Source organism: Mauremys reevesii, linkage group 7 (assembly GCF_016161935.1).
Source record: "Mauremys reevesii isolate NIE-2019 linkage group 7, ASM1616193v1, whole genome shotgun sequence".
Lineage (NCBI taxonomy): Eukaryota > Metazoa > Chordata > Testudines > Geoemydidae > Mauremys > Mauremys reevesii.
Window position 1 is genome coordinate 57,681,949 of NC_052629.1, and position 26,220 is coordinate 57,708,168.

Here is a 26,220-nt window from a genome sequence, read left to right on the forward strand (position 1 = left end):
AGTTACAATCTCAAACATTGGACTTTTAAATTAACCATGCCGAAAGTTCTTTTTTCAGCATAAGGACCTTCAGATGAAGGATCTATCTCAAATTTTTTTTTAAGCTATGAATTACATTTGCCAAATAGGAAATAAAAACAAACAGAAATACCATGCCTACTGAAACACAGCTGTACCACTATCACAGCACACACAGCTTTGGCTCCATACCTGTACATATCCCACATTTCCTTCGCTGTTGCCTAAACCACCCAAGATGATTGGATAGTGAGGGTCAAAATTAAGCACAAATTCACATGGGATATTCTCAATCTCTATTCGAACATACATCCCAGGGCGGAAGCCCTCGTACTGAACTCTGGATTCATCATCCTGGTCTTCAAATTCAGCCCGATTAAGCTATGTGAGAAAGGTGGAGAGGAAAAGTTTTAATGGGTAGAAAATGGAACATGAAAAATCACGTATGAACAAGGCTTGTGCAGAAGGTTTCAGTTTTACTTGAAAAGCAAATTAACACTAATTTATATGGTATCTGTCTGGATGGCCCTAATAGTTCTAGTAACGGACTTCAGAGTAACAGATGTCTGCCACCACAGATCCTTTCCTTTGCAGCTCCCTCTAGGGAACAGGGGATCCAGCTTTACATAGGAAAGTCAAACACATCTGGACAAGTTGCTCTACCCTGAGTACAGTGCCCAGAAGAAACAAGTGACTTTCTGGACAGATCCTTAGAATACTGAATTTAGGGTAAAATTTCAAAAAGTGCCTAAATAACAAAAAGCACTTGGAGGAGAGGAAGGTGATCAGGAACAGTCAACACGTTTCACCAAGGGAAAGTCATGCCTGACCAACCTGACTGCCTTCTATGATGAGATAACTGGCTCTATGGATATGGGGAAAGCAGTGGACGTAATATATCTTGACATTAGTGAAGCTTTTGATACGGGCTCCCACAGTATTCTTGCCAGCAAGTTAAAAAAGTATGGATTGGATGAATGAACTATAAGGTCGATAGAAAGCTGGCTAGATTGTCAGGCTCAACAGGTAGCAATCAACGGGTCAATGTCTAGTTGGCAGCCAGTATCAAGTGGAGTGCCCCAGGGGTCGGCCCTTGGGCTGGTTTTGTTCAACATCTTTATGAATGATCTGGATGATGGGATGGATTGCACCCTCAGCAAGTTCACAGATTACACTAAGCTGGGGGGAGTAGTAGATATGCTAGAGGGTAGGGATAGGGTCCACAGTGACCTAGACAAATTGGAGGATTGGGCCAAAATAAATCTGATGAGATTCAACAAGGACAAGTGCCGAGTCCTGCACTTAGGAAGGAAGAATCCCATGCACTGCTACAGGCTGGGGACTGACTGGCTAAGCAGCAGTTCTGCAGAAAAGGACCTGGCGATTACAGTGGATGAGAAGCTGGATATGAGTCAGCAGCGTGCCCTTGTTGCCAAGAAGGCTAATGGCATATTGGTCTGCATTAGTAGGAGCACTGCCAGCAGATCGAGGGAAGTGATTATTTCCCTCTGTTGGCACTGGTGAGGCCACATCTGGAGTACTGCATCCAGTTTTGGGCCCCCCACTACAGAAAGGATGTGGACAAATTGGAGAGAGCCCAGCGGAGGGCAATTAAAATAATCAAGGGGCTGGGGCACATGACTTACGATGAGAGGCTGAGGGAACTGGGCTTGTTTAGTCTGCAGAAGAGAAGAGAGGATCTGATAGCAGCCTTCAACTACCTGAAGGGGGGTTCCAAAGAGGATGGAGCTCAGCTGTTCTCAGTGGTGGCAGATGACAGAACAAGAAGCAATGGTCTCAAATTGCAGGGGGGGGAGATCTAGGTTGGATGTTAGGAAACACTATTTTACTAGGAAGGCGGTGAAGCACTGGAATGGGTTACCTAGAGAGGTGGTGGAATCTCCATCCTTAGAGGTTTTTAAGGCCCGGCTTGACAAAGCCCTGGCTGGGATGATTTAGTTGGTGCTGGTCCTGCTTTGAGCAGGAGGTTGGACTAGAAGACCTCCTGAGGTCTCTTCCAACCCTAATCTTCTATAATTCTAAATGATCTGGCCACTATAATCAGTTTTGAAAATGGGATGTGAGCTCCTAAATCATCTAGGCACTTGTGCCCTAGAGGAGGGCCTGTCTCTATCTGTGAGATGCTATGTGTACCTAAGATTCTATATAATTAACAGAAGATCCTTGAAACTAATAGGAGGGTTCTTTCCCTCTGTTTTTGTACTGCTAGGAATTTCTATATTTTGCTATGCCATATTTTGCTATACTGATTGTTCTGGATGCTGTTTGTGCAGATGTTGGAGTCTAACATATAGAATAAATCCTGTGGTTCAAGTACATTTCTGAAGTCTTTGGATTTCTCCAATATACTTGGCTCTCTCTCTCTCTGGCCTGCGTTGGCAATACACTGCTTGACGATCACTATAATAAATGTTTCCCTAACAGGCCTTAAGTGCAGGAGCTCTAAATTGGCTCATTCTTTTACTAGAGGAGGCTTGTTTACATTTTAAGTGTTCTTATGCAAGCACATTAGAACACAAGGTCTAGTTGTTTGGTACTTATGTCAGAGACTAATGCAAACTGGTATAGCTGAGTTAATGGCTAATCTGGGCAAGATTTTGTTAGATAAGAAGATGGTGTACACTGTAGGTCTCTTTTTTTTTTTTTTGAAATAACCTTACACTATAATATAAATCAGCAAGGTTCTTCAAAAAGATGTCAGTGCAATACAAAAAGCTACCGTATGTTAAAAACTACATTCAGGGTTTCATTTAACAACTAAACACTGCAGCAGAGTTACCAGTTCAAATTGTGTCTCAAATGTCTTTGAAAATTCTCATCACACATCTGGAACAGGGGTTCTCACATTTTTCAAGTGTGGAATACATTCTGATGTACATTTTGCCTTGTGGACACCTATTTGCTTGTGATGCCTTAATATCCATATGGCAACCACAGCAATTGCTTAAAAGAATAAGTAATTATTCGCAAAGAATTTTTGTATTTTTAGCTGTAGTCAGTGCAATAAAGATTTGATCTCTTTAAAGGTAAATCACAGACTACACTTGCTTTTAATTTCATATCCCCTTCCCAGATGATATTTCTTTCCATTGAACACACCTACCAGGTGACCAGCTAGCGCTCTGCAAACCGTCATTAAGTGCTCCACAGACCACAGCTTGGGAACCCCTACACAGCTAACATTTACATGGTAGCTTTAGGTGAGTGCCACGTTTTAGTAGCAATAATGACTCAATAAGTCAATTAAAAGGAAGAGCTTCAAAAGACTTAGTATTTTGTTTTTTTTAAAATGGTAATGGAATCACACTATTCACCCATTAAAAACATCCCTTTTAATGTATGGGGTTTTGCACATAAATGCTCAAAAGCCATCAGTGGTTGCTGAATCTAAGGACTTGTCTATACTGGCACTTTACAGCGCTGCAACTTTCTCGCTCAGGGTGTGAAAAAACACCCTCCTGAGCGCTGCAAGTTTCAGCACTGTAAAGTGCCAGTGTAGACAATGCACCAGCACTGGGAGCTGAGCTTAAAGTCACTCAAGTAAAGTCACCAGTGCTGGGAGCTATTCCCCTGCTGGAGGTAATTTTTTTAGAGCACTGGGAGAGCTCTCTCCCAGTGCCAAGTTAAAGCACTGCCATGACAGTGCTTTAACGTTGCCAGTGAAGACGTGCCCTAAGAGTCCCCCAGAGAAAGAGTGTGTGGTACTTAAGAAGCTTCATAGTCAGACAAATAGCCAAGCTGACAGCTTGTACCTGAGCTTGTTTCTGCATTTCCCCTTTGAGATCATCGAAGTATGTGGCATCCCCTTCATCATATTCAGCATCAAACATCTCCTTCAATTTGCGTTTCTTGTCCATGCGCTTGTTCTTCTCCTCTTCCTCTTCTGCTTTGGGTTCTTTTCCTTCTTTATCCTCTTCCTCTCCTTCACTTCCAGCCTAGCAAGAAAGAGAAGTTTGTCAAACAGCTTTTGAAAAGTCAGTTCACAAAATTCCTAGTCTGGCCAACATTTTATATATTACACCTACAGAACATGACCAAGGAACAACATAGGGCATGTTCTATACAACAGGCAGCACAGCTGCAGTGCTGCAGCTATACCGCTGTAGCACCATAGTGTAGATGTTTCCTACACTGACGGAAGACAGTTTTCCATCAATGTAGGTCATCCACCTCCCTAAGCGGTGGCAGCTAAATCGAAAGAAGAGTTCTTGTATTGACCTTAACTGAATCTACAACAGTGGCTAGGTCACACACACCCGTGTGCCAAAGGTAGGTCAATCTAAATTTCAAGTGTAGACCACGGTCTATTTAATAATGCAAACGGTCAAACACAGCTTTTCATCCTAAAAATATACTATTTAATAATAAATCCACCATATGGAGAAGAACGTCTTCAAGAAGAAGTGGAAATGTGTTTCCATGGTCTCTCATTCCTTTTGTCCTCATCAGAAAGCTTTTCAAACCAATATTAAAATAAATGGTATTTTTATTGCTATGGATTGCATTTCTAATATATGCCAAGAGTGCTTAAAGCTTGGAATTAATATACTTTATCATGCTTAAATTAAAATAAACATATTAATAAAAAAGAATGTGTATGAGTGGCCCAGGACTTGAATAATACACGAGTGTTGCCCATCAGGAGTGAGGTACTGCGCCAGAGATGATGGACTGGGGGAAGTTTGGACATGAATAACATCTAGTTCAAGATGCTACCGTTAGCAATAATTTTACAAGTAAGCAAAAAAATCTTAAAGTCACTCAAGTAAAAAAAATAATAATAAAAATCTAAAATTTGTAATATTTTCTATATCTTCATCATCTGACCTAAATAAATTTGGTCTCTATCACTACAGATTAGCTCATGATTCCATTGTCAACTGAATTCATGTACTCTTCCAGAACACTGAATGCGCCTATACTTGAACCTCCTCACTTTTTATTTCCTGGTTTTCAGAGGTCTAGGGATAGGTACATGTAATGCTCTGGAAGGGTACAAGAGACTGCCAGTGAACCTTAATTCTCCACTAACAACGTTTTGGGGCAGTGAATTTTCCTTGTTTTTTTTTTTAAGTAGGTGGTGATAAGGAAAGGATCATGATTGTGGGGGTGGGAAGGGCACAAGAAGGCTTCCTTGGAACCTTACTCCCACTCAGATACGAGCTGTGCCTGTCTCCTGTCCCTTCCAGTAGGACTGGAGAAGCCATGGGAAAAAGAGAGAAAATGGTGACTGATGGGCTATGAAGAGCACGTCTACCAGCAGGAGGCAGCAAAACAGAGTGCAGGGGCTCTGCACAATCCTCAGCAGCATTAGAGGGTGGCAGAGGTATGAAATGGTTCAGTCATCTCAGTGGGATGTTCTCAAATGAATAAGAACACCCCATGAAGATGAACAGAGGCTGATATAATAGTTCTTAGTGCTCCTGTCATAGACTGACCCATTCATCTTACAGTACCTTCTCCACCCCCCTCTCTCAAAGTCTATCTCAGTTCCTATTGTGGAATACCAATTTCCTAGACAATTTTACTTCGGAAGTAAATTTTAGAAAAATGTCATTACTGCAGTCAGCTCTTTATCTGAAATCAATCCTGAGCAGATGATACCAGTTTGGGAAGGATCAGAGCCATAGTTTGAGGCCCAAGTGTGTACAGAAAAAATTATAAGAACCGTAATAGTTTCATGTCATGCATTTTTTAAGGGAGCTGTATCTCTGAAACCCTTTGTTCAAACAACCTCAAATTAGAACCATTAATCCTACCCTGGACACAGCATGAGGCGCAGTAATTTGCAAATAAGTATGTAGAATTCAGAGTATTTAGAAAAATCACATTTTAAACAATAAACTAGTCTGATTGTTACCCATCGTGGAGCTATTGCCTCACTATAATAGCAAGGTGCATTTCCCAGTATCTCTCTCTATATTGCTCAACAAAGACCTACTTAGGCAGTTTTAAACAGAAGGATGAAATTAAGCAAAGAACAAATTAGACTGAATATCAGAAAAATATATATTATAACAGTGAGATATATATGAGACAGTGGAATAGTCCCTCCAGAGAAATGGTGGAAGCCCATTGTTTGAAGTCACCAGAGAATATACTGCAGGGAACAATCCTGTACCAGTCAGGGTTAGGCGGGCAAAATAGAAATTGGAATGGGAAAAAAAAACAACAAACAAACAAACAAACAAAGCCACACACACTATGATTCCATGAAAGATCAAACACTGGGTGAAATTCATCCGCCTGGGGCTAGCACAAGGCCTCATCGCCAATTAGGTGCTAAATTAGCCCTCAAAAAAGGGCTGGCTTTCTGTAAAAAGGTGAATGTCACCAATACAAAGGTACATTCTACATTACTACACCTTGCAAAATTAGAAAGCCCTAATGATGACAAAGTTAAAAGCAACATAGCACTAACATAAAAACAAATATTTCCCCATCATTATTACGAGACCAAGTTTAGAACCATGCTCTTTCCCCTAAAATGTATAGTGCACAATACTTATCTCAAAGCATGCAGTCCTGATCTACCCTAGAAAATTAAGTCAGCTCAACTACATCATTCAGGGGTGTGAAAAATCCACACCTCTGACTGGAGTAGTTAAGCCGACCTACCCCCAGTGTAGATCGTGCTAGATCGACAGAAGAATTACCTATACAGACAGGAGATCCCCTCCCATTGGTGTAGGTAGTGTCTACACTGAAGAGCTGCAGTGGCAGAACTGTGCCTCTGGAGCATTTCAAGTGTAGACAAGCCCATAGACTAGGGTATATTACACAGCAGCATTTAACACTACAGCATAAATTCACTTTGACATCTTTTGTCTGTGATCACGCTGATCTTCCATTTGTTTTCCGCTATTTTATTAAACTACTTAGGAAAAGATTACATGAAAATACAAGGTATTAGCAGTCAGGATCATGTTTGATTTGTACCATCCATCACCCACAAACTTGATTTTTCAGACCCGGCAAGTTGATTAAGCCTGCCCTCTACTGTTAACTATGGTAAATTGATTTCTGTTCACCCACAATTATGAGCTCCATGTAAGGAATAATAGAGTTTATTTGATCCCCTGAAATTAAAGGCACATCTGATCCTAATGAAAATAAAAGAAAGGAGACTGTATCTATTTCATTCCAGTCCCTCAGATACCAAAATGTTCTCTTCATTACAACAGCTTTGTTTCTACTGATTTACGAGCAACTTTCCAGTTGGGCTACGAAGCTGAAGGATGTTCTAAACAGAACAACCCACCATGCAGTGAAACACACATTAAATGTGAGCAGCTGATGAACAATCAAGCTAGAGATCATACCTCATCTTCTTCTGCTGCTGATTTTCCTTTGTGCACAGCCCCTGTTTCAAGGTCTTCAAAATCACCATACAGTTCTTCTGTAAATAAGGCAGCCAAGAAATCCGTAAGTTAGCAACATCTTTGCACTGCTCTGTAACACTTCTAGGCCCTTTGTTATTTTGTGCATATTTATTTCTCACTAATACTTCACATTTTGGCTGCTGTACAGATTTATCACATTTTCTTCCCACCGCTTTTCCACATTCTGTGGTAGCTCTTCCTTTTTCCTTTCGGAAATGCACCATCAGCAACCTTCTTCACACATCTCCAGCTCCTCAAAATTCAAGTGAAGTTCTGGTAAAACCCACAGGCCTTGCCTCCCTGCATCTCTCAAAGTGAAAGCCACACAATTGGAAAGAGTGAAACAATTCTTAATTCTGACAGCACCCTATTGACAAAGTGTTTAATATCTGCTGAAACACTGCCCGCTAAATTATCAGCAGAGCAACCTGAGCCTCCAGCTTCCATCAGGATGTGGAGGCAGAGACTGCAGGGAGAGTAAAAATCTAAAACGGATCCAGTAATTTCAAAAAGGTTTTAAAAAATGGACGTTTGCTCTACAAAAGTTATCAATAGTCAAACAGTTTGCTTTGGAGATAATATAATCATATTTGAAATTAAAAACAGTCTCTCCATAAATTATCCAACACTGAAATCCCAACTTTTCAGCAAGGCAAAGAGAGAAGACTTACTTTCTGTAAATAGGATTTCTGTTCATTTCAATCCCATCTGTTCAAAAGGAACAGTTACGCTCACCTACAAAACTGAAAGCCAATTATCTCTAAGGCCTGGTCTACACTAGGACTTCTGGACAGCAGTCGCGAGCTGGATTCTCTGCCAGCCACACAGGAAATGACATGCAGAGCTCTCCAGCAGAGGAGTCGGGCGGCAATCCCAGAATAGAAAGAGGTCCCCGCATGGACTGACCGGGAAGTCCAGGATCTGATCGCTGTGTGGGCGAGGAGTCTGTCAAGCCATGAGAAAGAAAGGATACAGCCGGATGCGATGCAGTGCGCGTGAAGTGAAGGACCTAAGACAAGGGTATCAAAAGGCACTGCATGCCATTCTGGGTCTGCCACCAGTGCCCCACCAGAAGATGAGGAAGGGTCTTTGACAGCCAGGATCTCTTCATCACAAACATTTATTTTTAAGAAACAGGGATATATATAAAAATAGAAATACTATATAAAAATTTTTAAATATGAAACTATACAAACAGCAGGTCTACACATATAGGAATGGAGCAATAGTCCTCTGGGGATAGTTCAAAAGCTGGAAAAAAAGCCTCAAGAAGTTTTCTTGGGAGAGGTGCTTTATTGGGTGCTCCGTTGCTCAGGGTGATGTCGTTGTGGAAGTGCTGCATCTAATTAGTGGAATTAGTGTACTGTTACTATTGTGCATGGTAGACTTTTTTTGCATAAGAATGACCTCGCTAACAGAGTTTACTTTTGCATAGAATGACCCTCGCTTAACAGAGTTTTACTTTGCATAAGAATGACAACAGCCACGTGTTGCAGGCCTCAGAGGAAAAGCATACAGGGTCTTTTTCGTTCACTGGGGGAGATGCCGCATACGCTCATCTTTTCTGCTTTGCACATTGCCTCCAGCAGGAGAGCAGCTAGCACTACTACTGATAAGCACTCTGTACTGTAAGGCTTACCAGGACTTGTGCAAGAGGGATGCAGCTGTAGATCTCCTGAGACTTGTTCCCTGTTTGGTCTTCTTAACTGAAAATGACTAGACTGTGTTTACTGTTGGCAAACATGTATTTGTTCAAGAATCACCTACTTTTTCGCATCACACAGGCAGAGAGAGAAGAAAAAGAAAAAAAAAGAGACGACACACATTTCTGAACTGATGGCCAGCAGCCAGAGGAGGCGGCGCAGCAGAGAGACACGAGAGAGAGCCTGTGTCAGCAGCATCGCACACACATGCAGTGCATCTGCAACCGCTCCAACGCCAAGAAGTCTCACCCAAAGTGACAAGGGGCGGGGGGAGGGGGAGAGAACTCCGTCAGCCGCCCTGCACCGCCACACACCGACAGACTGCTGTGCTCGCTGTAAATTTTGTACAGCTTTTTCCTTACAGCACATCCCAGTCCAAACTCAAGTTCACAACCCCCACTGTGTATTACATTATTAAAAGCGGTTTGGTGTTACTGACTGTTGTGTGTGGTGTATGCTGGTTTCTTCTTTGATGTGTATGCTTGTGCAGGGTCCTGTCCTGGTGATCCCGCCCCGAATGTAAGGGGGGCTTTTCCCACATGCACTTGGATCCTCATCCTCCTCCCGGTGCCCCCCCCCAAAGAGACCCTCATCAGGGGCAGGCTGATATTCTCTCAGCACGGTGTCTGGCTGATCACCCCCATTCTGCACTGCTCAGCGGTAGTTGAAGAGTTCCTTTTCAGTGTCGAGGGAGTGTAGGCATCATCACATCCCCAACCTATTTTTTTTGGTCGGAAGAAAGTGCTGCCCTGAGGCGGCCTCTAAACAGACCAGAGTCTGAACACGGTCCACCACACACAGCAGCACAGCAAAAAAAAAGCCCTTCGGTTTTGTGTACTCGCTGGCCTGGTGGGCTGGTGCCAGGATAGGGATGTGAGACCTGGACATTCCGACAGTCACTATCTTTGAGAGCAGTTGCCCTGTAGACAAGCCTAAGAGTAAGCCAACCAGCCTTGAGTGGGAATTCTATTTTCTATTCTATATGATAGACAGATTCTATATGCAAAGAGTGTAAACTGTTCCCTATCTCAGTCTGCTATTTCTCTCCTATTTGTGCACAGACTGATACCAGCTACAGTAATAAAATCAGTTAATGATTGCATAGTGCTTCAAATATGTAAAACAGGTAAGAGAACTTGGAAAGGGTGTTACTAATGTAAAATGTTTTTAAATACATAACAGAGTTTTGGGTTAAATACTAAGTTACAGCATTCACTAGAAGTTCTTCCTCCGTTACTCATATTCTAAGAGCATCAAACCTACCATCTTCCTTCAGCAGTTTTGCTGCATCTTTATCTGCTTCCCACTTTCCTGTTACAAAGCAGTCTCGAATACTGTTCATAACCTGTAAAATGAAAGTGTTACTTGTACACTTCTCATGACTACAAAGCACTTCAACAGCTGACACACTTCATCTGTAATACTTGTTCTGGCTTAGAGAGATGGCTTGCTCTCTGCCCATTTGCTATCTCAGGGGTGGGCAAACTATGGCCCGGGGGCCGCATCCGGCCCTTCAAATATTTTAATCTGGCCCTTCAGTTCCCACCGGGTAGGGGGGTCCGGGCCTTGCCCTGCTCTGGCAGGGGGCTTGCCCTGCTCTGTGGCTCTGTGTGGCTCCTGGAAGCAGCGGCATGTCCCCCATCCAGATCCTACACTTAGGAGCAGCCAGGGGGCTCCGCACTGCCTCTGCCACAAGCACTGCACCTAGCCCGCCGCCGCCGCATAGGAGCCGGAAGGGGGACATGCCGCTGCTTCCCGGAACTGCTTGTGGTTAGTGCCGCCTGGAGCCTGCACCCCAGACCCCCTCCCATGCCCCAACTCTGATCCCCCTCCCACCCTCTGAACCCCTTGGTCCCAGCCCAGACCACCCTCCTGTACCCCCAACCCCTCATACCCAGCCCCACCCCAGAGCCCGCACCCCCAGTTAGAGCCCTCATCCCCTCCTGCACTCCAGCCCCCCAATTTCGTGAGCATTCCTGGCCCGCCATACCATTTCCATAACCATCTGTGGCCCTCGGGCCAAAAAGTTTTCCCACCCCTGTACTATCCACATCGTAACACAACTATCAAAACTGTCTTCCTTGCTGGCAACCTCCACACAGAGGTGGAGGAGACTGAATTAACCTCTCCCTACCCCCAGAAATCATCCTGCCAGAAAAAAGCAAAAGCTCATTAACGTGAGTCAGCACAGAAGTTTACAGTGATAACGCCACTGGGGTAACCATTTAGTGAATAAATAAGATGACATCAGTCATCACAGCAATCCATCCAGCATCTTTCACTAGTAAGTAAACTTAAAGCTTTAACTTCCCCTTCCTATTTAAAAGCAAAAAACCTAAAATGCTGTTTGTGTGTAAATGTCTCTGGTGAGGATAAAGAGGAGATGAGAATTTCTGAAGAAGACACATAGGCAGAACTGTCTGTAATTCATATGGGTTAGCTTCATGTCTCCATGTCATATCAGCAGTTCTTTATTAGGGAAATTCAAGACTGGTGTAAGTGGATACATACTGGACGTGCTCCTAACAGTACAGGATGTAAGAGCTGTCTCTCCAAAAGCAGTACCTCATCTAAATCCCAATCCTGGGGGGTTTCCACTGGAAATTTGGAGCAGTCAAGGGCATTAGCCTTTTGTTTGGATTCTTTGTCAGGACGGCTGACGTGGAACAGCCCTCCGAGCTCTTCATCAGCATCATCTTCTTCATTGGCATCCTCAGCCACTAAATAAAATGCCATAGTTAAAAGCATCATCTGCAAATTATATGTATTTATTAGATTAATCAAAAACTTCTCTTGCTCCATACATCTTTGAATGTCTGATGTAGTTTGAAGAAAGAGGAATTAAATCATAGAAGGGGTGCATTATTAAGGAGACCAGTGTTCCAGCTTGTATTAAGAAAGCAGAAAAACGAATACATTGTTTGATTCCCTTATAGAGAAAGCAGCAGCAGGTGAATTATTCTATATTGAGATCAGAACCCAAAGGCAGGTCTTTAGTTGGAGAGCTAATTAGATGGGACATAACTGTGGAAAAAATATATTCCACATGTAAAATTTCACATACTTTAACAGAAAAATCAGGAGCCTTGTGAATGACTGGATTTATCTGAAAAATCTGTTCTTCAGTTAAGCAATTGTGATGTCTTTGTTCAACACCATATGTAACACAAAATTAATAAAACAAAACAAAACCCAACCTATTAGAAAAATGCTGTCTATTTCTCCAAAACCAAATCCCATTTGTTTTGTACCAGTCTGCAAACTGCTAATACTGGGTTTGTGAATTTATTGGTAATTTCTTAGGGCACTATACTGCAAATCTTAGTATGCAGAACTCCCAGTAACATCAACAGGAGTTGTACATGTTGAGGGGCCTGTCTCTTGCTTGGAAATGTATCAGTTTATGAATTAAACAGGGTGCATACATCATGTAAATGACAGCTTTATCTTCACTTTAAACTAACTGCCAATTCTTGACAAATTACCATCATTATCTTCAAAAATACACTTTATAACAGACATCATAAATTTAACTTCATTCATATTCTGAATGAACACTTTCCTCACCTTTCAAGGAAGGCTTGGTTAATTTTAGACAAAATTCATTGAGGACAACAAAAATCTCACCTGACTAGACAGATCACAAATAATCAGTTACCAAAATAGGTGGTACATGCACAACATCTACTACTAGATTTTTTTTTTATTTTTAAAAAGCTGAGCTTAAATGTTTTGGGAAAATACTATATACCAAAGGGAACTTAACGCTCTTTCTATCCACCTGGAAAAATATTGCTTTATCTTAAAAAGGAATGATCCAACAAATATATGTTAGCAAGCCTCTGGATGAATACTAGGTCAAACTAGTCTAAGATATGTTTAATTAGGAGAATAAAATTCTCTTTCTTGGGGGTATATAGGAAAACTAAATGTGAACTGTTACCAATAAGGAGAGTTAAATCCATTATTTCCTCGTGCACCCATGGAAGAGTAGACTCCAAAGGCTATGGCTAACTAATATGGCTATGATTAAAAGGCTATACAGGGATCAGAGCAATAGCATCATGATGCTAGGAGAGAAACTTACACTTATACACATGGGATTTTTTACCTGTTCCATAAACCAGTTTGCGAAGGTTGGGAGCAGACTGTTGTTGTCTCAGAAAAGCCTCGGCTGCCTTTTGGGTAAGGTCTTCCTTCCACTTAAGTGCACCTGAAAGCAGGGGGGGAGGAGAACACTGTAAATTCCTTCCTCTGCTGGCAATGTATTAGGCTAAGGGACCATCTGCACTAGGGAGAAAACTTAAATAGGGAGTCAATTACAATACACTTAAAATTGGTAGATAGGATTAGGACTTTAGCCTCGTTATGTGACACAGATATACATGGTTGGCTCGAATTGTTCATCCTGTATTGTAACATGCTTCTGTGATTTGGTTTGTGATTAGGAACCATCTGTACTGCAAAACCAACCAAATCTAACACGCTCCTGAGATTTGGTTTGTTTTGCAGTGTAGATGATTCCTAACTTTTGAAGGAATAAAAGGGTAAAAGAAAGATTAAGACAGAACCTGCAGACTAAACTAGACTATTTTCATCATCATAAATTCACCACTGACACTGATTACATCTGTTAATAAAATCACTGAAAGGTGGTTTACCTTTTCCAAATACAATACAGAAGTTTCACTTTTTTGAAAACTTACCACAGTAAAGATAACAATTTTGCATGTCTTTAGGGCCTTTGATAAGAGAACTCTATAAAAGCTAGGTATTATCAATTTTACTGTCTGGGAAACTAAGGCTTAAGCAGACAATCAATGGCTTACAAAGGAATATAACCCAGGTCTCCTGAGATGCTGTTTCCTGCTCTAGCTACTGGACAACACTGCTTCCCAAGGGGAAAAAAAAAAGACACTGCCTCCAGCAATGAACGTGTCAAATGCACAATAAAGGAAAATGAGAAATTGAAAAATTACCTGCTGTGTCTGCAGAAAAGTCATTTTCTTCTCCATACTCCTCTTCCTCTTTCAGTAGATTTTCAATATCATCATCACCATCCTTATCTTCTACAGCCTTCGATTCAGCCCATTCAACACCATCTACATTCTTCTCTGGAGCACTCTGAATCCCTTTCCTATCTGACTCTTCAGCTTCTGAGTCATCATTTAATCCTTCCTCTTCCTCCTCTTCCAGGGAGGATCCTTCAGCCTCAGATTCAGATGCCTCTTCAGCGGTGCAGTTTCCAGAATCTGTAGTGGGAACCACTTTTTTACCCAAGCAGTGATCTAGGTTATGATTCTCTCTTCGTTCTTTATCTTCCCTGCTTAATTCACAGGGTGTGAATTTACTTATTTGTCTGCTCGAAGATTCAGAATCACTGTCTGAACTTTCCTTTTCGTCACTCTCTTGTTCATCTCCATGGTCTTCTGCCTCTTCCTTGCTTTCATCAAGGTCAGCTTCCCCTTCTTCCCCTGAACTCATCTCAAGATCATCATCACTATCAGCAAATGCTGGCAGTTCCACTGCCGCTTCTTCTGTAGTCTCCTCTCTTTTCATACGCTTGGCACTCCTGAGACCTAGCTCTTGCCCTGGTACCTCTTTGTCACTTTCTCCCTCAACATCATCATCACCATCACCATCTTCACTTCCATCCATCTCGTCCTCAGACATTTCTTCATCTTGACCCTCCTCTTCATCACTTGCTCCGTTATCATTTTCTTCTTCAAACACTGCCTTCCGACGTACTCTCCCAGTCTTCAAATCAATTTGCTTCTCTTCTTTTGGCATCACAAATCTACTTTCCCAATGGAGAACAAGATAAAAAAAATGCAGTTGCTTTAAACAAACATCTGATGTCGCAACAAATACTGAAGAACATTTTGGTGGTGTGACCTCAACAGCAGAAGCATGGTTACCTGTGCCATTGAAACAAGTAGCAACACTGTCTGACTTAAAGAAATCTCTTAATTCAAGAAGCCTCATTGTGGTAATATCACAACTAAATTAGCGATTCTTCACTGTTGTCCACTAGTTTAGACTGAGTGCCTGCACTAAAGTTGTTTGTTTTTTTTTTACTGACGATTACGATTGCCATGCTCCCAGGACCCTCACAAAAACCAAAAATGTATCACATGTTGCTATGCCAGTGAATTTTTTTTTTTTTTAAAGGAAGGAAAAATGTACTGTGTTCAATGGTGATGGAGTTTCAATCCTTTCTAACTTGGGGATAAATACTGTTTTATACGGAGAAATAAATGACCAAAAAAACCTATTGTTGTATGCAATGCTGTTGTAGCCATGTCTGTCCCAGGATATTAGACAGAAAAGGTGGGTGAGGTAATAGCTTTGATTGGACTAACTTCTGCTGGTGAGAGATGCTTTAAAGCTTAGGCAGTCTACCCTACACACTTTACTCTTGGGGGAAATCTGCATCAAAAAATTAAAAATTCTGTGCACAATATTTTAAAATTCTGCATGTTTTATTTGTCAAAATACCACAATATAATCACACCAGTTTCAATTATTTTGGCAATTTATTTCAAAATATCTGTCAGCAACTATATCTGTAACAGACAACAAAAAAGACTGAGGAAATGTTGCACTGCTGAGGCTCCTGCATTCAGCTCCAGAAAAAGTAAGCATTTTGATGATAATCACAATGGAAAAAAAAATAATTCTGCAGGGAGCATTAATTCTGTGCAAATTCTGCAGTGGGGAGGGGCACAGAATTCCAGCAGGGGTAACACTTACTTTGGTGTAATGATGTCACTCGGGAGTGTGAAAAATCCACAACCATGAGTGACCTAGTTATACTAACCTTACACTTACACACACACACACACACACAAACAAAGAGAATCTCTCACTGACATAACTTCCATCTCTTGCAGCTCTCAGACAGCACTCCACTGTCGGCTTAGAGTGTCTTCATCAAAGCACTGCATCGGTGCAGCAGCGTTTATAGCGTAGACCTGCCCTTATACAGAGTTGGTCTAACTAAGTCACTCAAGGGTGTGGATTATTAGACGTAAGTTTTACAAAAGTAATTTTGTAGTGTAGACCAGGGCTCAGAGTGTCACAGCTAAAGACAAGATGGAACAGATTATTTAGCATAAGTACACCTCTACCCTGATAGAACGCTGTCCTCGGGAGCCAAAAAAATCTTACCATGTTATAGGTGAAACTGTGTTATATTAAACTTGCTTTGATCTGCCAGAGCGCGCAGTCCCACCCCACCGTAGCGCTGCTTTACCGTGTTATATCTGAATTCGTGTTATATCAGGTCGTGTTATATTGGGGTAGAGATGTAGTTAACTCATATTTCAAGGGACTATTCAAGGTGAACAATCCTCCAGTTATAAGAAGAAAAGGGGAAGGATCTACTGGGGGGGGGGGGGCAGAATACAGGGTAGCAGGTTATAGATTGTTGTAAGAAGCCTTAAAATCCAGTGTGTCTATTCAGTCCATGAGTTTTACAGTCTAGCAAGACACTAAAAATCCAAGTTCATCATCAGAAGCAAGCTCCCCTTAGACCAGGATACAACTCAAAGCAGCACCAGACCCTTCCAGAACAATAGATGCAAAACCTGCGAACATATTTCCATTGCTACAATGATCAACACCAAGCACAACACACTTTTCAAGATCCCTGGGCCTACACATGCCTATCACAACATGTGATGTACCTCATCCAGTGAATTAAATGCCACAATAGCAACCATGTCAGGGTGAAACCAGACAATTACTATGCTTTCAAATGAACTCACACAGGAAAATGGTGGAAGACAAAAACACTACATCGCCTGTGAACACCCTTTATCTGACCTATCAGTCACAACACTTTCAAAAGGCGAGTCTGGGAGCATAACTTTGCTAGACACTAAACATCACGGACTGAAGAGAGAGACTGGATGTATGGCTTTTTACAATAATCTCCAACCCACTAGCAACCCCCTATATTGCTGCTTTCCCACCTTCCTTTCCTCCCTACCAGAAGGGTGTTAACAGGCCACTTCTTCTTGAACAGTCCCTTGAAATGTGTGTTAACTACTTACCCTACACAATCTGTTCTACCTTGTATTTAGCTGTGACACTCTGAGCCCTGGGCCTAAACTCTACCCCTGAGCAGTGTAGTTACACTGACCTAAGTGCCGGTATGGATAGCGCTATGTCGGTGGGAGAGCTTCTCCCATCGGCACAGTGCGTCTTCACCAGACACAATGCAGCTGTACATGTAGACATGACCTAAGCCAACAGGAGAAGCTCTCTCATCAGCTTAGAACGTCTTCATTAAAGCACTAGAGTGGCGCAGCTGCATCAGTGCAGCATTTTAAGTGTAGACCTGCCCTGAATACGTTTCCCAGACCTTGCTTGCAAGTTTGTCTCTCCCACCAACAGAGGTTGGTTAAATAACAGATATCATCTCTCCCACCTTGTCTCTAAAAACAAAACAAAAAAAACTGATCACACACATCACAGACATGTATCAGTCATCTGCAGCTATGTAGAAATTACATCCTAAAAACTTCATTAAAAGAAAACAGAGGTACTAAAGGATCTCTTTATGAAATGTTAAGACTTTTTTTTTTAAAACAGGATCAAGACATTTTTCCCCTTAATCTTCTCAGAAACTGCTTAGCTGTTTAAGCAAAAGTTTAAAATAAATTAAATAATAAATAATAATAATAATAATAATAATGTCGAAGATGGACATCCAGCATGGAAAATTTCAGCCTGAACAGTTAAATAGAGTTATAAGCAACAGAAAACAGTCTTATAATGGGAAGTGGTAAGCAATCTATCTGTAGGGTGGTATTACTGACTTCTATAATTATACTCCTGCAGCAGATTCTGAACACCACTTTGAAGTCCGCAATCCCAGAGTTGCTCACACAAAGACCAATGATATTTACAACAATGATTACTTATCTTCCAGGAGAAACAACACTAACCAGAGAAAGTGCAAATAAAGCTTGGATTTATTTTCCTCTTAAGACCTGACAAAAGAAGAACCTTGTACTGATTATTCCATTCTGAAAAGTTAATACCTAATGGATAATCATAATTTACTATGCCAAAAATAGAAATGTCCAAGAAAAAAGGAAAACTAGATGTCTAAAGGTGAAAGCAAATATACCCCTGTCCTACAATTATTTCTCCTACAAACATCCATGTCCACATCCTAAAGCATCCTTACTCCCATAACCACCTATTTTTTAGTTGAGGTTGAATTATGTTTTCCATGTTTAGGGGAGGACTGCTACAGAAAAGAGTAGGAAGCTCTGCAACCGTGCTTTTTAACTCAGAAGACAAGTTCAAACCCTGATAAAATCACTACTGAAAGTAAGTGTGATTATCTCATCTTAATCCGGTTCTAATGGAAGTGTGGGAACAGAGTCATGAAGTTTAAACAGGTCTGCTTTAAGTTTCAGAGCTCCGTACTCCTGTTTCTCTTCTACAATAAACCTCTCCCAAACTCTTTCTGTGCATCTGCCATGCAAGCAAGCCACAAACCTTTAATATCAGCCCACTGAAACAGCTATTAACTAAGCTACACAAGTGGCCAAAGCTGTTGCCTGTATTATGCCTCTTCTAGTCAAGTCGTTCAGTCTCCCACTGCTTGGTAAAATTCAAAACTTACTCTTGGCTTTCCACATCTTCTGAACCTAATGGTTTGGAGTCCATGAAAAGAGAGACTTTGCTTGAAGCCATCTTAACATCGATGGTGGAATGTGTGGAGATGAGGCTCTGGACTAGTTCATGATTTGGTCTCACTTCTTCCTGACAAACCAAAATATTTTTTTTTCTGTTTAACAGATCAATCATGCAAATGTCTATTGAACAATCAACAAATTGTTAAAACTGCCTAAAAATGGGCAACAGGAACAGACTCAATATTAAACCATGCAAATTTCAGAGATGGGCTCCTTACCAGTGCGTACAAACATATTGTGCATTTAGTATCATTTTAACTCATGCACCATAATATTTGAAATGGTCTGAGTACAAGACACAGAAAAAGTTCAAGCTCTGCCTCAGAGAGCAACTTCCTTGGATGAAATACAACCACTCTCCCTCAATTTCCCCACCTGCAAAACGAGACTAAATACATGGGCCCTGCTCTCAGGGATGGCATGACACTTAGCTCATTACTCTTCAGATACTTTCCAAGCATTAACTATGTAAGTATTTATTATTAATTACTTCCTTAGTTGTTTTCCACAGCTTTTGAGAGAGGGAAATTGGGAAAAAAACCAAAAACTATTTTGTTTCTCAATCACTGTAGAAAGAAAGGTTGTTAAATAAGATATTTAAGGATAAGGATATGTTTGCATATCATTTGGGTCAATGATGTTTCTTTAAAAAAAAAAAATTACCAAAACTAAACAAACAGTTTCCAAGCACCATTGCTTTGCCTCTTTAGGCAGAAACTATATTCTACTGGAGAACAGAGAACTCAAACAAACAGACTTTCTCCTTACCTCTTCATCTTGATGAGCATGACTTCCACCAAGGTCAATATAAACAGCATCTTTGTCATACACTACACCTCCAACTCCTGACAGTGGGGCATAAATAAGTTTATCCTTTTCATTTAAGGAACGCTTCTTCTGCTGTTCAGGAAGCGCACAGGGGTCTGGCAGGAAACTCACATCACTCACAGGAAAGTCCCCTACACCTGGGGTGAGGGACAAGGAAGAAAAGGATTTTGACAAAGCTCTGATTTAAAAAAACAACAACAACCCTGTACAATTCACCATAAAGAGGTAAAGGGGCTCTATTGCGGCATTCAGTGATTTAACATCAATGGTACACTGCATAGATAAACCACATGCAATACTTTTAAGACCTACCACTAAGTCTGGAAAACATTCTACAAGTTAATCAGCTAGTGGATTATAAATCATTGGCAACACACTCCTTTAAATATACACTTGCCTTCATTACTAACGTCATCTCAGCATTGGTAAAAAGAAAATAACTTAAATCACTACGTTATTAATTAGTATTCATTTATTACACTACGTGATACTTTTCATTTTAAATAAGCCTAACTTACTTTTCACTATTGACACTACCTTTTTTACACTTCAATCATCCTAGAGATCTATACTGATCAATTTCATTTTCTGGTTTTCGATGCTACTACATTGTTGTGTTTAGATTTAACACTGCAAGAAGATTTCTCAATTAAAAATTTTACAAAATATTAATATTAAAATATTAACTACAGCATGGTGGTCTTTTACAGATGTAAACTATCCCTTTGACAGAAATAGCATTACAAGCTATTAATCAGCAAAATAATTATCTTTTACCTGGCATGTGAATTTGGCTTTTGTTTTTTAGATATGCCCCTCTTAAGTAGCCATAAAGTGACACCTTTCTGTCACACTTTGGATTGACTCGAACATCTTCTGGGTTTGTCAAGTCTTCCATTCTAGGGAATATCAGAAGAGATATTAGAAATATATTATCTCAACTATCATCTTCCATAAAGAAAGTACTGAAGCAAATTGTTGCACTTGCTACATTAAACTATTATTGCAGCTTTATTTGAAAAAAAAATCAAACACTGTATAATCTAATTATTTGGAATTTTCAGTGTTTGATAATAGGAACAGAATAAGTCATGTTAAAGTCATTTTTTTTTAAATAAGATTCTTCTGTGTTGAATATTTTAGACGATAATTTTATTTTTAAATGTATAACATTTAATCTAATATTACACCTCTGAAAGATTAAATGTGTGTTCACAGTTGGGGCATACGTCCTTTCTCTGGGGGCATAAAGGGAAAACAGCTGAGTCCATTTCATTTTTGTTTATAGTCACTTTCTAGCCAATTTCACGTTTAGGCTCTCATGTACAATAATGTTAAGCAAACACCTAAAACTGGAACTGAAGATTTAGATAATTTTTTTTTCTTTTCCCCAAATGTGCTCTGCGCATTTCAGAGAACTTTGTGTATTATCTTTCTAAGTGCTCCTCTGACCACATCACTTGAGCATTGCCCCTGTATTTAAAAGCAAAAAACAGAATGTCTGGTTTTTACTTCTCTCCCAAATTGCAAGAAAATTAATCTGATCAGTTCATAGGTTTTTTCCCCACTCATTTATGCATGAATGGGACTTTGAAAGAAGAAAGGTTGTTTTGTTTTGTTTTTTTTATTGATTTTGGTTAATCTCTTCCAAGAGCAAGCAAGGTCCAGATCCTCTGAAAGTTGAGTCTTCAGAACTCACATGCTTCCCCTCCCCATTTTGGTAGACAGATTCATTGTTCCAATGGAACCTAGCTGCTGTGTGAGATCATGGCCACAGAATGAGAGACAATCTCTCAGGTGGCTAGAGCCAATCCCATAGAGACCTTTGAAATTCAGGATAGAGACCTTGAAGTAGACTCCGTATTCAATGGGGAGCCATTCCAGTGATTAGAGATCAGAGTGATATGTTCACTGTCTGCTGCTAAGCTATTGGGATGCTGTGCTTTCAGAGAAGTTCAATATAATCAAGCAGCAATTTTGTTTAAATGTTTTATGGACAGTGTTCAAGTATCCTGTAACATTCTAAATACACATTTGGTGCCTCATCCTACAAGTCTTTTAACAAATCAAACTTACACAGAAGTCACTAGGCAAGTTTACCACTGACTTAAGGGACCTCAGCTCCACGAAAGTCAGATTGCAAATTATTATAACTGATTTTTTAAATCAGTGGGGTTGCACTCATTTTGGTCAACAAATACTATGCACCAGCTGCCACAGTAATTGATAATTCCATAAAATTCTAGCTAGACAATAAATTGGTCATTTGCATGCCCAACAGTTACATAACTGCGCTATTAAAATACCTTTTTTCAGAAGTGTACAGGGACAAAATTACACCATTCCCTCATACTGACATGAGTGGAGCTGCGTGGCTAAACTTACATGCACAGGATTGAAAATACACCTCTTACACCACTGATTTCCCCTCATTTATGTCAGTAATAAAAAAAAAAGAGATTAAACTTTAACTTAGCCATTATCAAATCTCTGGCACACTCTCAACGGACTGGCTGTTACAGTCTTATAAAAACAGAACATGGGGGTGGGAGTGCAGAAGACAAAGAGAATTGAGGAAAAAAGAAACCCACATACCTGTCTGCTAGGACATATGGGTGAGACGTCTGCCATGTAAGTGGACGGAACTTCATAACAGAGATAAAGCGTCCCAGATTATGAATTTCCTGCTTTTGGTACTCTCCGTGTACCATCCCAGAGAGATAAAACAGTTTGGCACCCTAAATCAAATTTATATTAAACGTTTAACAAAAAAAACTTACCCCAATTAAATTCCTACCTCATTAAAACTAAAGAAAGAGACACCATTCAACAAGTTACAATTGCCTCCAACAAATTTGAGTTAATTTCTGTTAATTATCTCCCCTTCATCAAGGCAAAAAATTATCCCCAACAATTTGGCACCAGGTGTGCAAGGCTCACAACAGCAGCAAAGACTTCCTTTTGCATCCGTTAAAAGGCAGATGTATGTTTCACAGAAACCATGCCCTTTTTCTTCTTTTAGCAGCAGGCACAACACAAATACAGAAGCTACACAACATTAGCATTGCTCGACACCACATTAAAGTCTGCAAAGCAACACCATCTGCCTTTTATGAATCTAGGATTTGATCCTGCAACCCCTTACCCACATCATTACTTGTGTGAATGACTATTGGTCTCTAGTGCTGTAACAGATCTATTGTTTGGTGGTAGAGCTCAATTACACAAGTTAATTTTCAAGAACGAGAAAGAAAGATTGTATAAGCTGAGTCTCAATACTAAATGCTACACTAGCAAAGTCTTCTCTTTCAGTAACATTTGTGAACAAACAAATGCAAATCACAGAATATCAGGATTGAAAGGGACCTCAGCTAGTCCAACCCCCTGCTCAAAGCAGGACCAAGCCCCAGACAGATTTTTGCCCCAGATCCCTAAATGGCCCCCTCAAGGACTGAACTCACAACCCTGGGTTTAGCAGGCCACTGCTCAAACCACTGAGCTATTCCTCCTCTGTATTTAAATACTTGAATATTTTTCCTACCCCTAATCAATTTCCACAGTTCAAACATTTATGAAAAATAACTGTTTGGTATTATACCGGATACACTTCTGTCCAGAATCTATGTTTTAATCTCTTTTTGGTCTTCTTTAACTGCTTGTTGTTCTTGAAAGTATCCAGGTGGGTAAGGACACCCATGATTTTGGGAAAGCCATGTACTTGGCAGATGTTCAAGAACTCAAACGTTTCCATCTCAAATCCAAAGCTGGCATCAATGAGCATAAGAACCTGAAAGTGAATGAAAACAATTTACTCTGGTGCTATTGAAATGCCCTCATCAGCATCTTCGACTAATTTAATAGTCATGCTTTTAAACAGGATCCAACTTTTCATCCAATCTGTGTTGACTGAGTCAGGCAGTCTTCCCAAGGATTTTTACACAACCTAGAGAGACAACTGGGGCCTTTTAAATTAAAAGTTGTGTCTTAAGCCCTTCTTACTTTAGAAAAGGCTAAGAAATCAAATCCCCTCTCCTAAATCTATATACATTTATAAAATTTTCTTCATTTTGCTTCCCTCTCTCCAGGAAAATTACAGGACCAAAAAAACCACCCGCAGACAAGAGTCAGAACAAAAGTATCCCTCTGCACAATCACCACCTCCCTCCCTCCCCTGCCCACTCCTCAAAAACAGTGTTAGTCCCAGCAATGAGGGACAGATCCTTATTTAGTTAAGAGCCTCTTACTGCTCAAACAGTAATGAGGCTCTTTGAGGAGTAAGATAATACTGAACAGGAGTAAGAGTATCGGAATCTGGCCCTCCTCAAGTAACAAACTTTGTCCCCTCTTAAAACATGCAAGATTGAGCTTTTATCAATATTTGCAGGAATGTCTGATTAAATTAGTAAAGATAAAGGCCCTGATTGTTTTGGGTATCTGAAAAATGCAACCAAAGATTAGGTTACCTCAAGAGACTACTGCTTTAATGCCTTAAGGGACTAGAGCATCTAAGATCATAAACAGATCTTTGGTACAAGTGAGATAAACAAACTTCCTTCATATGTTGCAATTACTGTAATGTGTCACTGAGAGATGATAACCAAGCAGAACATTGACATAGGATAACCGTCTCCTGTAGTCACATGAACATGAGGCAAAGCCAATTAGCACCTCAACAACAAGGAGCCTATGGCCTTGTCTACACTAAAGGGAAAAGTCGATCTAAGCTACGCAATTTGAGTTACGTGAATAGTGTAACTCAAATTGACGTAGGTTACATCTACTTACCACGGAGTCCACACTATGGGACATCGACCGTCGACTCCCCTTACTCCTCTTGATCAGGTCAAGTACAGGAGTCGAGGGGAGAGAGATCGGCAGCCAATTTAGCGGGTCTTCAGTAGACCAGCTAAATCATAAGTGTAGACAAGCCCTAAGATGCAAAGGGATTAATGATTTATGGCTCCGTCAGTAATTAAATCCTCCTAACCTTGTGACAATCAAACCGATATAGTGCTTCACACCATCACACACATTCATAACTTCAGGCATATACCATATCTATTATTTATGTTTTAAAGGCATCTCATTGTCTCATAGAACATGTGTACAGTAGAAGACTACTGAGATTAGCTGGTCAATTTCAGCAATGGCCAAAAATAACCCCACAATCAACTATCAGCAAAAATATATTCCATATCCACTAGCTCAGCCAAAAAATCTGAGTAGACAAGTCAGCTTTGCACTCTGTCCTGAAGATCAACAGACTCAGATATGCTAAGACCAAAGATGGAGGTAAATTCCAGAACTGAGGCTCTCATCTGAAAACACTCTGACTGCAGCACTCAGACCTTCAACTCCAAGGTTCACCAGCTAGAATGCATCAGATGAACCCAAATGATGTAGCAGTATGTTTCCATTTCCACACATTAGTGAACAATCTGATCATTCAAGAATTTTTTCTTCTATTACAGCTCTTTGAGGGGGTCAAACACACACATGGACATGGGTGATCCAGTAGATATAGTGTATTTAGCCTTTCAGAAACCTTTGACAAGGTCCCTTACCAAAGGCTCTTAAGCAAATTAAGCGGACATGGGATAAGAGACATGGATCAATAACTGGTTAAAAGACAGGAAACCAAGGATAGGACTAAATGTTCAGTTTTCAGAAGGGAGAGAATTAAATAGTGGTGTCCCCAGGGATCTGTACTGGGACAAGTGCTGTTCAACATATTCATAAATGATATGGGAAAAGGGGGCAAACACTGAGGTAGCAAAATTTGACAGAGAGGTGACGATACACAATTACTCAAGATAGTTAAGTCCAAAATAGACTGCAAAGAGTTACAAAGGGATCTCCAAAACTGGGTGACTTGGCAACAAAATGGCAGATGAAATTCAAAGCAGATAAATGCAAAGAAATGCACATTGGAAAACGATCAACTATATATACAAAATGATGGAGTTTAAATTAGCTGTTACAACTCAAGAAAGTGATCTTGGAGTTAGTGTGGATAGTTCACTGAAAACATCTATTCAATATGCAGCAGCAGTCAAAAAAAGCTAACAGAATGTTAGGAACCATTAGGAAAGGGCTAGATAAGACAGAAAATAATATAATGCCTCTATATAAATCCATGGTACACCCATATCTTGAATACCGCATACAGATCTGGTCGCCCCATCTCAAAAAGAGATGGGAATTGGAAAATGTACAAAGAAGGGCAACAAAAATTATTGGGGTATGGAACAGCTTCCATATAAGGAGAGATTAAAAAGTACTTCACACAACACAGTCAACCTGAGTAACTCTTTGCCAGGGGATGTTGTGAAGGCCAAAACTATAATAGGGTTCAAAAAAGAACTAGATAAGCTTATGGTGGATAGATCTATCAATGTAACACCATCCTTCGAGTGTCCTTGGCCTCTGTTTACCAGAAGCTGGAAGTAGATGATGGGATGGATCACTTGATGTTTGCTTGGTCTGTTGATTCCCTCTGAAGCACATGGCATTGGCCACTGTCAGAAGACAGGATACTGAGCTACATGGACT

The 26,220-nt window shown here is 40.5% G+C and overlaps 1 protein-coding gene across 5 annotated transcripts in view; it reads right to left on the bottom strand.

Annotated features, from left to right (window-relative positions):
- Positions 1 to 26,220, bottom strand: part of BMS1 (BMS1 ribosome biogenesis factor) — a 43,119-nt gene that overhangs the window by 8,824 nt on the left and 8,075 nt on the right. For 4 of the 5 annotated variants that reach the window (XM_039481634.1, XM_039481632.1, XM_039481636.1 and 1 more), the window contains exons 5-16: positions 23,267 to 23,455; positions 22,264 to 22,406; positions 20,446 to 20,567; positions 19,609 to 19,805; positions 18,768 to 18,907; positions 14,104 to 14,924; positions 13,236 to 13,337; positions 11,690 to 11,844; positions 10,388 to 10,469; positions 7,362 to 7,438; positions 3,792 to 3,974; positions 211 to 399 (exon numbers count right to left, since the gene is read on the bottom strand). In XM_039481634.1, coding sequence (XP_039337568.1) covers positions 211 to 399; positions 3,792 to 3,974; positions 7,362 to 7,438; positions 10,388 to 10,469; positions 11,690 to 11,844; positions 13,236 to 13,337; positions 14,104 to 14,924; positions 18,768 to 18,907; positions 19,609 to 19,805; positions 20,446 to 20,567; positions 22,264 to 22,406; positions 23,267 to 23,455 — 2,400 coding nt within the window. The remainder of the gene's footprint in view (positions 1 to 210; positions 400 to 3,791; positions 3,975 to 7,361; positions 7,439 to 10,387; positions 10,470 to 11,689; positions 11,845 to 13,235; positions 13,338 to 14,103; positions 14,925 to 18,767; positions 18,908 to 19,608; positions 19,806 to 20,445; positions 20,568 to 22,263; positions 22,407 to 23,266; positions 23,456 to 26,220) is intronic. The other variant, XM_039481637.1, reaches the window with a different exon arrangement.